Below are 13167 nucleotides of genomic sequence, written 5' to 3'. Positions count from 1 at the left end.
TTATAGATGTGATTGAAGTCACTCATCAGTTAATGATCTGGGTGGGCCTGCTTTAGTCCGTGAAAAGGCCTTAAGAGGTAAGGCTTCCCTGAAGAAAAAGAAATGGCCTGTGAATACGAACATTAGCTCCTACCCAAGAGCTACAGCCTGCATATACCCTTTCTAGTAGACTGCCCTGTAGATCCGGGACTTGCCCCGCCAAGTTCAATTGTGAAGTACCCTCCTTTTTTATTGTTAGGTGCAGTTTGTTGCTATGTTCTTTAGTGTTCCTAAGGCGGGTCTGTAATTTTACTTTCTTTTGGTTTGGTGTTTGGTTTTTATATCATGAAAATGCTGGGGTCAGTTTCTCTGGGACAATTTGTTAAGAACCTTTTATGTGCAGTCTGCTTGTGAAGCCATCTTGGCCTCTAAAGTTTTTTTCTGTGAGAAATTTTTAAGTGATGGATTTGGATTCTTACATGGACAGGGAATGATCCCTTTTCTACTTTTCTTTTGCCATGCTTTGTATGTACTCATTCAAGAAATTTGACTTCCCATTAAAACACTTTAACTCATCAGCACAATATTTACTATATGCTCTCTTAAGGCATGTGGTGTCTCTTGTTTCCTTCTTTTTTAGTTGGTAGTGGCAGTTTTTTCCTCTTAATAAATCTCAGTAGGAGTTTATTCATTGATGTTTTCAGAAAAGCAAGCTTTAGGGTTTGTTGATTTTTCTCGTCAGAATTTAGTCTTCTGTTTTATTGATGTCTATTTTTATATGGTCTCCATTCTGCTATATACTTTTAGCTTGATATACTGTTCTTTTTCTATCTTAAGATAGACCCTTGACTTTTAAAGCCTTTTAACAAGACTTTTAAAAAGAGCAGTTTTAGGTTAACAGCAATTAAGGAGGATACAAAGATTTCTCATGTATGACCAGTAGCCTTTCTCTAAATTTTAGGGCTATAAATTTCTAAACACAGCTTTAGTTGCAGTCCTCAGATTTTAATATTAGTAAAATTCATTTTCTCTGAGGTCAAAACACTTTTGACTTGTAATTTCTTTGAACCAGGTGTTCTTTAGAAGCAAAGTGTATTACTGAACTTCTAAACAGTTAGTGACGTTCTAGTTATCTTCTTTTGTTATTGCTATCTCGTCAAATCCACTGAGGTTGAAGTATGTTCTGCACTCTGTCCTTGGCAGTTTGTTGATACTCACTTGCGTAGCAGAGCCCATGCAGTTGAGAAGAATGTGTTGTGATTGCCTCAGTATTTGTATGTTTTAATTAGGTCAAGTCGTTAATCATATTTTCAAATATTTTATGTATCTAGTGTTGTTCATCTGTTCTATTTGTTTTGTCAGTTATTGAGATAAATGGGCTAAACTGTCTTTGCTCCATTTCTCCTGGGTTCTGTATGATTTTGCTTCGTGTATTTTGTTGCTGTGTCATTAGGTTTTTATAAATTTAGAATTTTAAAAATACCCTCTACATAAATTGATCCTTTGTTTCTATGAAATACTTTTCTTCCTCTCTGTGGATGCTTCCTAACTTAAAGCTTCTGTATTTGTGATGGTACAGGTCGATCGACACCCCAAAGCTTACTTTCTGTTAGTGTTTTCACGGGGTACACTTTTCCAGCCTTTGAGTTCCCCCTTTGTGTGCCTCTGTTTTAAGGGTGCCTTTAAAAGTAGCGTGTGGATGGACTCCAGCCTCGAATTTCATCGTAAGCTCTAACACTGAAAAAGGGGAGAAAGGGAGCTATGGATCCGTGAGATGGGCAGATCACAAAGGAAAGAAGGAGTGCAATATATTGCTCTGATGCTATGTATTGTCTTGGTCAGGAAATTGTGAGCCCCGCTCCACCATTCCGCTCTTCAGTGGCGTTTGCAAGGACTCGGGACCAAGCACTTACTGAAGGGTACACGAGTCCCAGAGCTGGTGTGGGTGTGAAAAGATCCCAGGCCCAATGATAGATGAAAGAAATGATGAGTGTGTATCTCAAGGAAAAGGACTAGTTTAGAAAGCTTAATCTTAGAGTTTGTACAGATCTCTTCATAGAGATAAAACACACCCAACTTTCGTAAAGTTGTGAGTTAATGGAGTTAACTGGGTTGGATGAGGTCAGAAGACATAGGTGGTCAATTCTGGTTCTGAGCTCCCTAAAGTACAGGTGGCAAACACAAGGCCTGAGGACTGAATCTGCCCTGCCACCTTGTTTCTATCCAGCAGCAGCGCCGAGCTCCTTGCCCCTCGTTAAGGAGTAGTTACATGTATACAGTCCTAAAATTACATCCGGCCCCTTGAAGGCAACCATGAGGCTGATGTGGCCCCCAGTGAAAATTAGTTTGACACCCCTGCCCTAAGGCCTTTGAACTGCCCATCTACACGAAGCTCACACCTACAGATACACTCGAATCCTAGGTTGGCATCAAGGTTTACGCGCTTCTATTTCTCCTGTAATTGAAGGGTAATGAGTATTATTTGATAGGAATTACATTTTATTTCTGAGTATTTTTAGGGTTTCGTGCAGCCTATACAAAATTTCACTGCCTCTGCAAGACTCTTGTACTAGCCAGTGGCGCAATCTATGTGATAATCGTTTTATTGAACGGTTATTTTTTATCTTATATGGTTCCAGAATAAATAGATAGAAGAATCTCTCCTACACCCACATCAGTAAACAGCTTACTGATCAAAAAGCTAGGCATCATTTTTTTTCTCCCTCTGCAAATCAGAGGAAAATCTTGACGTGTTTTCTTGCCAAGAAGTGAGTCTTGCTTTGTTTATTGCACTTAAGTCCTATCTTTTCCAGAATCAATAATAGTTTAAGGCAATCTGGATGATGGGGATGTATCACAACTTGGAACAGAATTTCTTTTGAGTCTTGACTGACAGCAGATTTAAAGGCTTTGAAATCCCTTTGAGGTGTTAGCAATCTTAATGATCCCGATTTCATGTTTTAATACTGGAAACAAATAATAAAAGCGCTGTCTACTGATTAAGTGGCCTTCTGATTAAATACATATTTTACTTTGTGCCTAATGTAAGCATGCAAATGAGGAAGAGTTCAAATAATAATGGAGCAAGCCAAAAGTATGGATGACATATTTATTTGCATAGAATGAGAAGAATACATTTTCACTGCTGTTTATAGAAAACATGCTCTTTGGCACAAGCTTCACAAAGACTAGCAGGAACAGAATCCCATGGAATTAAGTTTAAAGCCAATGGTGGGTAGGTACCTAGGAACCCTTACAAGACTGGAAGCAGTTTGGCAGTGAAATGCCAAACAGGCAAACAGGTCCCTGTATTTAAAAGTGTACTTGTGAAAGGAATATGTCAAAATCTGTGATATTAGAATGCAGTGCTTATTCTAGAGGCAGAGACTTCCTAGGGAAGTTTTAATGTTTTTTCTCCCATCCCAAATACGGATATTGAGCCTATAAAATCCTCAGACTCATTTTGAGTCCTTGGGTTTAAGTATTTATTAAAATTAAATTTGGATCTTTGTTTTTTCACCACCTTTAGGTCATTTTGCTTTCTGGGCCTAGAACTTATCTCTCTTATGAAACTGATTTTTTTTTTAACTTGAACAGTAATTCTTAAGTCAGCGCCTGTTAGTGTGTTCTACGAGCAGGCGTGTTAAGGATCTTTGGACGGTCCGTTCTGCTGTATGACTGAGCAGGCTGTCTATTATTTCCTAATTAGCTGGGAGTCCAGGACTGATTACCACATGGGAGAGACCGGGCACAACCTCGAGTAACCCAACAAAAGGAGAAAATGCAGAAGAAAGGGGAAAATGATATAAAATAGGAACAAGTCTAGATCTTAATTCTTGTTCAAATATGAATCATGTAAATGGAATATAATACTATGCAGGGAGTTAAAGTACAGGCTTGGGGTAAAAAAATGACTGAATTATCTGACTTTGGGCAAATTACTAAACCTCTCTGAGGGGCAGCTTCCAGCTTTGTAAATGGAGATAAGCCCTCCTACCAAGATTAAGATTTGATGGGAGGCTGAGATTACATACTGCATGTGAAACGCTTAGGAGGATGGACACATGTCAAGCCTCATGACATGTTATCCATCCATAGAATTCAGGAGGGTGGGGTAACCAAAATTTCACTGGTTGTCAATTTGGAGAGAATTGCGGGATTTCTTCACTATTACCAGAAAATTTGCCATTTGGCATCAGCGATAAAACAGTGTCTTATTTTTCAACATTTTTGATTGGGCGTGTTTTTCAACAAAACCACTAACATGTTTCATAAGCCCTTTGCTTTGTTTTGCTTTTGTACACCTTATCAATATGCAGTTAGATGCCAGTGTGGTTGTTCACAGACATCCGCTCAAAAGACAGCAAGAGTTCTGAGACTAAGAGGTAACTGCTAGACAGCCCTCCCATGGGTGGTGACGGGGTTGTCTACCTTAGTCACCCTGACATCGGGTCAGGATGCCTGCTCAGCAAGGAGGCTGACCTGGAGTGGACACAGTTGAAGCTGCCGGAGTTCACTGACTATTGGTATACAAAATCTAGCTCTCTCAGTTCCCTGGGTATCAGCACCAGGTCATGATGCACAAAACAGCAAATGGCAAATTGATCTTCCATTTAGCAAATGCTGAATAACCTGGTAGGCGGGCATTTGGTTTGGTTTTGTCGATTCAGAGATCCACCATCTTTTTTCTTACCTTTGCCTGAGTGCCCAGCAATAGCAAAGCAGGTATGTCTTCGCTGAGAAGAAGGCTTTCTCCTAAGAAGAGACAGGGCATGGAACAAGAAAAGTAACATCACAAAGAGTCTTGAGTTCCCTTCAGTTTCTTGAGATTGTCAAGAATTGGAAGGCCTCGAGTTGGATGGAAAAATATGGAGAGGTCAGAAATTGTAGCATGTGTGAGGTTTATTGTCCATCTTATCTCAGAAGTACACGATCAAACAGAGTAAGCCTTACATACAACAACCAGAGAAAGCCACAGTTACTTTTTGCCCCCTAACAAATAATGATGGCAAACTTAGTGATTTCCCTGAAGACCAGATATCCATTTAGCCTGAAGGACCCCCCCCCCAATGAGCATGAAGGAAGAAACTTGGCTTCCTAATTGGGTGTAGTAGGGTGAGACGCATGAGTCAATCCACTAACCATAAGAAATTGTTGAGCTCTGTGTATAAACAGGAAAGAAGCCGGACAACCCCGTTTTCCTCTACTTATTATTGGAATTTGCGCCTGCAGAAATCCATTCCTCCTGCCTCTGGGTTTTGGAACCACAGTGCAGACGGGGAGAAGCAGGAAAAGCATGGGTTCTGCAGGAAAAGCACGGGTTCTGCGTGAAATAATGCAGGTTGATTCCCAAGCGCCCCTGGCCACAGAGTTTCATTCCTGGAGGTTTCCTCCTTCCCCCGTTCTCCTCCCGGACAGCAAAAGGGCAAGGCTGCCCCAAGTACAGTGCGCTCCTGGTTTTCTCCACAATGCCTAGTAACCTCCAGGGAGAACTTGGGACCAGCACGTAAACTCCCAGCCTCACAGTCCCTTATCTGTAAGTGGGAACAGCAGTTCCTTCTTTGCTCATTCATAAGATGGGTGTGAGGCTCCTTGAGAAAACAGATTCGGAAGAGCTGTGACAGGATAAGCTAAATTTGAGTCAGGGTTACCCTGAGAGCCATTCCCTCGGAGATGGCGCCTTGGGCCCACTGCCCTGGCTGGCATGCCGGGCCGGGCACCGGGCTGGCAGGAAGAAGACGCAGTTGCTGGTACCAAGACGACACCAGAGAACCTGCGTTACCTTTTGCTGCCTGGCTCCTCCTTGGTCAAAAGTTCCATCCACTGCGATTACCACCTGTAGATTATTCATGCTTCTCTTTGTTCAACCCGCCAGTGAAATTTGGTCACAAGTGTCCTCCTAGAACCTTCTACCCAGGGTGCAGTATTCTTTCCCGTGCTTCTGAAGCACCCTGTGCCTTGGGTAGACGGCCATGGAGTTGCATCTGTCACCGACTATAACCCTCAGAGCCCTTGGCCCATGCCTGGTGCATCTGCTTGTCCCCACCATTCCACTCCACTCCATAGCGGGCGGGGTGATGTACAGGGAAGATTAAAGGCAAATTAGGAGGCTCCACTGAGTCAAAAGTTCTTTTCCTGGACAATGAAAAGTTGGCCATTCATTAGGGGCAAGCTTACACGTCTCACAGTGGCTGACAACGTGGGCTGTGGCACAGGCTTTGCCAGTGGGATCAAGCTGCTGCTCCCAGGCCTGTGTCTCAGTGTCTCCCTCTGTAAAATGAGATAATAGTGCTGCTCAGTAGGAATTAAATGAGTCAATAGCTGTGAAATATTTAATGCACAGCCAGATGCACACTCAGCACACAGTTGGTATTAACTGTGGGTAGAAAGCCAAGAACGCAGACCCCCCCATTCCAAAGGTAAATATTTCAATTTTTACCTCCTTTTCTGAGTACTGAATTTGCAGTGAACCACTTCTTTATCTCTGTGTTCGTAGCTGAGTCTTCTGATTCTTTGTCTGTGAGGTCTGCTTGCTGATTTCTCTAGTAATATCTACTGACTCATGATGGTTTGGGATTCAAGTGTTACCCCTTCAAAGTCTCAAATTGTCTGTACTGTTAAATGAGGAAGATAGTAATGCCCACCACCTGGGGCTGCCGAGTGTATCCAAAGAGCTTATAATTCCTAGAAAGTTCTTATCAGCCTGTTGGGCATTCAATAATATATCACCAGGACCACCCCTGTGATTTTGTTATTTCATTGGATGGGAAAGCATTTCCTGCTTTTGCAACAACTCTTTGGAAGCACGGGACTTAATCCTAACAAAACAACTCATTTACTCTATTTTTTAAAACAATTCCTGATACGGAAATGAAAAGGGTCGCGGGACCCATTTCCAACACCAACCAGCAGTTCTCGGATGCCCGCGGGGTGTCTGAGGATTGAGCTCAGTTCTGACACTGTCTACCCAGAGGGAGCATCTGATTCTGCAGGTCAAGGGCGCAGTCCCATGAGACCGCCCCTCACTTCAGACTCGAGGGTTTCGTGCCCAGTTGTCACCTGTGCTTCTGACCGACTGGCTGTCAATCAGAGGTTCCCATGACCCCCTCCTTGGGTTCGATTAATTTGCTAGAACAGCTCATAAAACTTTATAAGGCCTGTTTACTCATGAGATTACTGATTTATTAAAAAGCATATTAAGGATGTGAATCAACAGCCAGATGAAGAGATACATAGGGCCAGGTCCTCAGTGAAGCTCAAGGAGATGCTGTGCCTGTGGAACTCGGGGCTCATCAGAGTGGCAAAGCATTCTGGGTTCCCCTCCTAGAAGCTCTCTGGGAAAAACAAAGGCAGGGAAGGACCTGTATTTGGGGGGCTTTATTGATGGTTCATTACATGGTCACGACGGAGGAAGTCATTGCCATTGGCAGTTGAGTCGACCTCAAGCCCCGCAGTTCTCTCTGGACATCAGGGCAGGGACTGCAAGTGCTGATCCTGGACCCACAGGTGGGCTTCACTGGCAACCAGCTGGGATCCCTGGGTACTTTCCCAAAGTTACTTCATTAACATAACAAAAGACACCTCCATAATGCTCCGGGCCCAGGAAATTTGAACAATCAGTGTGGGGAGCTTTGTGCCAGAAATGGGGACGAAGACCAAGTATTTATTATAAACCACAGTATCACAGGAGACCTCTGTCTCTATTTTCACTGTTTCAGGCATTCCTGCAAATGCTTAGTGTGGTGAGCGTGGCGGTGGCTATGATTCCTTGGGTTGCAATACCTCTGGTGGTCCTTGGCATCATTTTCTTCTTCCTTCGGAGCTATTTCCTACAGACGTCAAGAGACATCAAACGCCTGGAATCTACAAGTGAGTACCCAGGCGGGCTGGGGTGGCAAAGCAGGCTGGCTTCCTTCCCTGCCACACTGAAGGGCACTCCTGAAATTCTGCAGACTGCATTCCAGCCTGTCTCACCCAGTGAGCGTTCAGTAACTGAATAGTAAAACCACCGGTAGTCAGTGTGGCCTTTAAGGCAGGTAGGTTAGTGTCCCCCTAGGTGCTGCTTTTAGGGGAGCACACGAGGAAGGGACGGGGGATGCACGTAACATCATAATCACAGGACTGTGAGTACCATGAGGACAGGGACCATGTCCGTCCCTATCTCGACAGGCTTCCCAGTGCAGAGCAGGAAGGCAGTAAATGCTTTTTTCAGACAGTGAAATATTTCACCATACTTGAACTGATAGATGGGCATTCCACCCCCCTGAATGTACTGGAAACAACTGAGGAAAGGGAAGGACGAGGGAGAGGAACCCAGGCATCAGGAAGCACACGCAGATGTCAGAAGTGAGGCCTGGGGAAAATACGTTACTTCCACATACTCCAGACACGGCCAAGAAGTTGTGGTTGTTAAACATTTTGAAAAGATACGCTCTGTCTTTTTCAGTTTTGCTCTTTATTGTCACCAGCATTTGGTGTAGTGCCGCACTGGGGTGTTCTTTCCTCCTGGGCTGTTCGTGTAAACGGATGCCGAAAATAATCCCCATCGGAGGCTCCGGGAGAGGGGTCGGTTCTGTCTTGTACTCTCATCAGCTTCCTAGTTTTAGAATAATGGGGAAAGGAAAGCATTTTTTTTTTCCCAAAGGTCCCTAATCAGGGAAGAGCCCCAAAGGCCGAGTAGGTAGGTGGTCAGGTAGCCTGCAGCCCAGCCCCCCAGTGTCACAAGTCACACATGGACTCCTCCTCCTTCCTCGCTTGGAGAGCCGTGGTTACTAAGTAGGCATAGCAAACCGCCCCACCCCCAAGCACCCACTCACGTGCACTGCCCATGTGCACGTCAGTACTGAGCAGCCCAACACACAGACAGACACTTGGATGCCGGGCTAAGGAACCAGGCGCTGAAGTTAAGTTTGAGTTTTTTCCCGATTCTTCTTCCCTGCAGCCTACTGTAAGATACGCGATCTCACTTCCTCCACACACCCAGGTTTTACTGACAGGTCTGCCCTAGGAGATGCCAAGGACACAAATGGCTGCAGGAGCACTTGCCGTTGATGAGACACAAGTTACTGGTCACCCCAGACAGAGGGCCCAGGCCCACAGCCTCCCCTGCAGCAGGCAGCCCACCAGCTTCCCAGCACAGGGGCCAGACCTTGGCACCCACCCACAAGCTGCCCTCAGAGGAGACAGCAAGGAAACAAATGGTCGGTCATGGGGCATCAGGATATAAACCCAACATGACATGACTCAAAAGAGAATGGCCACCAAAACCACGGCCAGATTCTGAAAGGGTGATGTCGTTGCCACATGATGTTGTGACCTCCAAATGCAGGGCAAGTGTCCAGCAGGGCAGTTACAAAAACATCGACAGACTCCCTTAGCTGGAACTAAGAGTATTCAAAGACATTTCAGCTGCGCAGGTGCTGTGGGCACAAGGGGAGCGTGATATCCAGGTGTGCAGTGACCCATACAGGGACTGGTGTGCACTAGCAGGCACTGGTACAGTTACGAGCATTCAGAGACACAGCAGATGGGACACCCATCTCATCTACCATGCATCTGGCCTGTGCCGGCCACTACACCAGTTTTGGGGATGTATTGGCTGCTTTTCTCCCAGCCCTGAAGTTCCCAATCTAAGGTGGTGACAGACACGTAGAGAGCTAACCATAATTCCGTGTGGTGAGGACTCTAACAGAGAATTCAGTTTAAAAAACACAACTGACTCAAAAAAGGGTGAACAGTAATTCCCACCTGGAGGGATGTTGGCAAAGAATATGAAGGGAAGCCCTGTTGGAGGGGACTCTGGATGAATGGGCTAGGAAAGGGAGAATTTAGTGATCCAAAGTGAGCTGCGATTACAATGGTTGAAGATAGACTCAAAGAGCAGCTTTTGTTTTCAGGCTGGTAAAGGGAAGCGTGGTGTGGCCAGGGGGTTGAGGGTTGACATGGAGGGTCTTCTCCAGAAGGGGTGGAGTCCTTCTCTTCCTCAGCCTGCTGGGATGCTCTGGCGGTGCTGTTTGTTGGGACCCATGACCCCAGGGCACAGGGGCAGCGGGCTTCCCTGCCGTCGGTCTTGCTGACTTGCTCTGTCCTTGGCCTTTCTTTGTCTCCCCAGCACGGAGCCCGGTGTTTTCGCACTTATCGTCCTCTCTCCAGGGGCTCTGGACCATCCGGGCCTGCAAAACTGAAGAGCGCTTTCAGGAGCTGTTTGATGCCCACCAGGATTTGCATTCAGGTCCGTCCGCCTCTGGAAATGGTTTCAAAGCAGGGGACATGCTGCTTCCTGAGGCTCGACCTTTCTCTCAGGCAGCCTTGTGGGCTAGCCCTTCCCTCTGCCTCCCCCTCAGGCCAGCCCCTCTTCCTGTCTCTGCACCTCCTCGCCTCCCCTGGCCCCTGGCATGACTCCTGCCTGCCCCCCTCTTCATGCCCCTCCTCCCCAATCACACCACTGCCTTCCTCCCCCTTACCGCTTGCATTGTCCTTCCACCAGGCCCTGTGACTTTCTGTCCCCTTGGGGCAGGAGTAAGCAAAATTTGTGTGTGTGTGAAGAGCCAGATAGTAAATATTCTAGACTTTGTGGGCCATATCCGCACTGTTGCAGCTACCCAGCTTTGCCACTGTAGCTCAAATGTACACAAAGATAAATACATCAGCAAATGGCTATGGCTGTGTTCCAATAAAACTTTATTTACAAAAGCAGGTGGCAGACCGTTCTTGGCCCACAGGCCATAGTTTGCCAACTCTTTCTGCAGAGCCTGTAGGGTGGCAGCAGTGACCGAGAAAATTCGTTCCGTAATTATCAGATTTGCCATTGACATCTATTATTATCTGTATCAGTGAAGCTTTTTTCTATGCAGAAGTTTTAGAATTCCCTCAAAGTCCTTAAAATCCTGGCTCATCTTTCCAATCTGTGTCCTATTTTGAAGAGGAAATGGCCCTTGGACAGCCACGTGCAAATGCCTTTGGTGAGATGGTCATTTAGAGACAGGCTTTGAAGAGACGGACAGTGTGTGCAGAGCCCTGCTGTGAGTGTGGAGGGTGCTGGAGACAGACCAGGGGCTGCGCTCTCTGCTGTCGGAGAACCGGGAACAGGCAGCCAAGGGCAAGGCTGAGCTTCCCCTGGAGGCCCAGCCGGAGATGCACTGCCGGGCCCTCTTTTCATGTCCTAGAGTGGGATCACATTTCCATTTGTAACCTGAGGGGGGAAATTTCTCAGTTGCACACTCCCCATGCAGCCGCTCTACTGATTCCTCAGTACATTGCACTTAGCTTTCTGGAACCTTCTGTTTCCATGGGTGTGCCACTTTGCAGTCCTCCTTTGTGTACGCATCTCCTGCAGCTCGACGGAGCAAATCGTTTCCCCTTATGTGACGAAGTTAACATGCTCTTTGTATTCTTTCGTTGTGCCCACTGTGGTTCACACCTCCAGAGGCTTGGTTCTTGTTTTTGACCACGTCCCGATGGTTTGCTGTGCGTCTGGATGCCATCTGTACCATCTTTGTCATTGTTATTGCCTTTGGGTCCCTGGTTCTGGCAAAAAGTAAGTACGGATGGAAGTAACTAGTTGTGGTGTGATTGCAGCGTGGATTTACAAGCGTTAAATTCTCTTGCCACCTTGTCTAATGTCCTGTGTACTGTTGGACCCTCGTGAATTTGCATGGAAGCGTTTGCTGGGGGTCAGGTTAGGTCAGTCTGGCCCACGTGGAGAATCATTTGGGTCTGGGTGGGTTTCTGTGATCTTTCCATTTGAACTGGACAAGACCTATGCAATGTAGTGGGCTGCCCCTCCGAGCATCCGGGAGTGGCTGGTAGTTGTGAGGCGAGAACCGAGTTTACTGTTTGGGATCTCATCCCGCTGAGGGCTTTAGGTTTCAGCTTTCGGACTACTCGGGTCTCTGGGTTGGCGGTGCCCGGAGCCCTGGGGGGCGGGAAGCACGTCACCGTCGTGGCCACATGGGTGCCCGAGCGCAGGCGGTGGCATGCCTGGCTTGAGTTCTCCACCCAGACTCTCCCATCTCACACGACCACGTGATCACAGTGTTTAATGCTGAAACAACGAAGGCCAAGTTTAGATGTGAGAGCCCTGGCTCTTTGTGCCCATGGCTTTGTTTTGGGGGGTTTCCAACTGCCATGGCCTTGGACCTCGTAAGTGAAATGACATAGTGGCCCCCAAAACCTCATGAGCAAAGTCTTAAATCGTGACTTACCATGTTACCCTACCACGTGTCCCTCAGTCCTGTTGGGATTCGTAAACCCATTGAATAGCCTTTGTGAATTCACGGGGGGGGGGGGGTTGTTTTGTGTTTTATGGGAGTTTTTTTGTATCATGATCTCAATCAACAGATAATAAGAGTATAGCCCTTACTATTATTATATGCAAAGTGTTTCGATATTTTCAAGGGGTTCTTCTTGGACAAGTGACAGGAGGAGCCAGACTGCAGGTTAACAATGGGACTGACTTTACCCACCCCCCCTTCCTTTGCCTCGTTTAGCTTTGGATGCCGGGCAGGTGGGCCTCACGCTGTCCTACGCCCTCTCACTGATGGGGATGTTCCAGTGGTGCGTCAGGCAGAGCACCGAAGTCGAGAATATGGTAACGTTTATCATAACGTCCTCAGCCTTTTCAAGTCCCCTCGCCATTCAATAGCATAAAAGCACTTCTTATGTAAAATATTAGAACTGTTATTTTTGCATCGTAGCTAACCGAGTTTTTTAGATCCTCCTTCCATCTGTTTAAAGTTAATGTAAAATAAAATATATGCATCTTTTGCTCAGCCTTGTGTGTGCTATGTCAGCAGGTTTTATATTCATCACAAGCTGTCTTCAGATGTCATAAATGTCTCTGTGGGGGAGAGGCTCTGAAATTCTGGAGAGGATGCAAGCTCATTTCTTAGAAGCCTGTTTATTTTTGTTTCTTAATGGGTTATTCCTGGTAAAAGAAAAATTTGGTATCTCCTGCCCCGTTTGGGCATTTATTCTTGTCTCATTGAACCCCTGAATTTGCTGGTGTCCCATTTCTCTGGTGCTCTATCTCAGAATCGTTAAGTCAAAGGTGTGGCGTCACGTTTGTTCAGGGCCACTTAGTCCGTATGTGAGTGATCTCCTCTGGGGGACTTTTGCAGTGTCTCCTAAAAAAGAGGAGACAGTAAAACTAAAATATTTTCATTTCGTTTTTCTAATCAGGCAGAGAGT

General features: G+C 46.1%; 1 protein-coding gene across 1 annotated transcript in view; it reads left to right on the top strand.

Moving 5' to 3' along the window:
- The window catches only part of ABCC4 (ATP binding cassette subfamily C member 4), a 212172-nt gene that overhangs the window by 151842 nt on the left and 47163 nt on the right, over positions 1-13167 (top strand). Inside the window, exons 21-24 of the mRNA XM_037132441.2 lie at positions 7698-7848; positions 10091-10210; positions 11405-11515; positions 12468-12568. Of these exons, the coding sequence (XP_036988336.2) occupies positions 7698-7848; positions 10091-10210; positions 11405-11515; positions 12468-12568 (483 nt within the window). The remainder of the gene's footprint in view (positions 1-7697; positions 7849-10090; positions 10211-11404; positions 11516-12467; positions 12569-13167) is intronic.

The sequence above is a fragment of the Artibeus jamaicensis genome, unplaced genomic scaffold (assembly GCF_021234435.1).
Source record: "Artibeus jamaicensis isolate MK-2021 breed Jamaican fruit bat unplaced genomic scaffold, CSHL_Jam_final contig_415, whole genome shotgun sequence".
In the NCBI taxonomy this organism is placed as follows: domain Eukaryota; kingdom Metazoa; phylum Chordata; class Mammalia; order Chiroptera; family Phyllostomidae; genus Artibeus; species Artibeus jamaicensis.
This window is presented reverse-complemented; position numbering and strand designations above follow the sequence as displayed.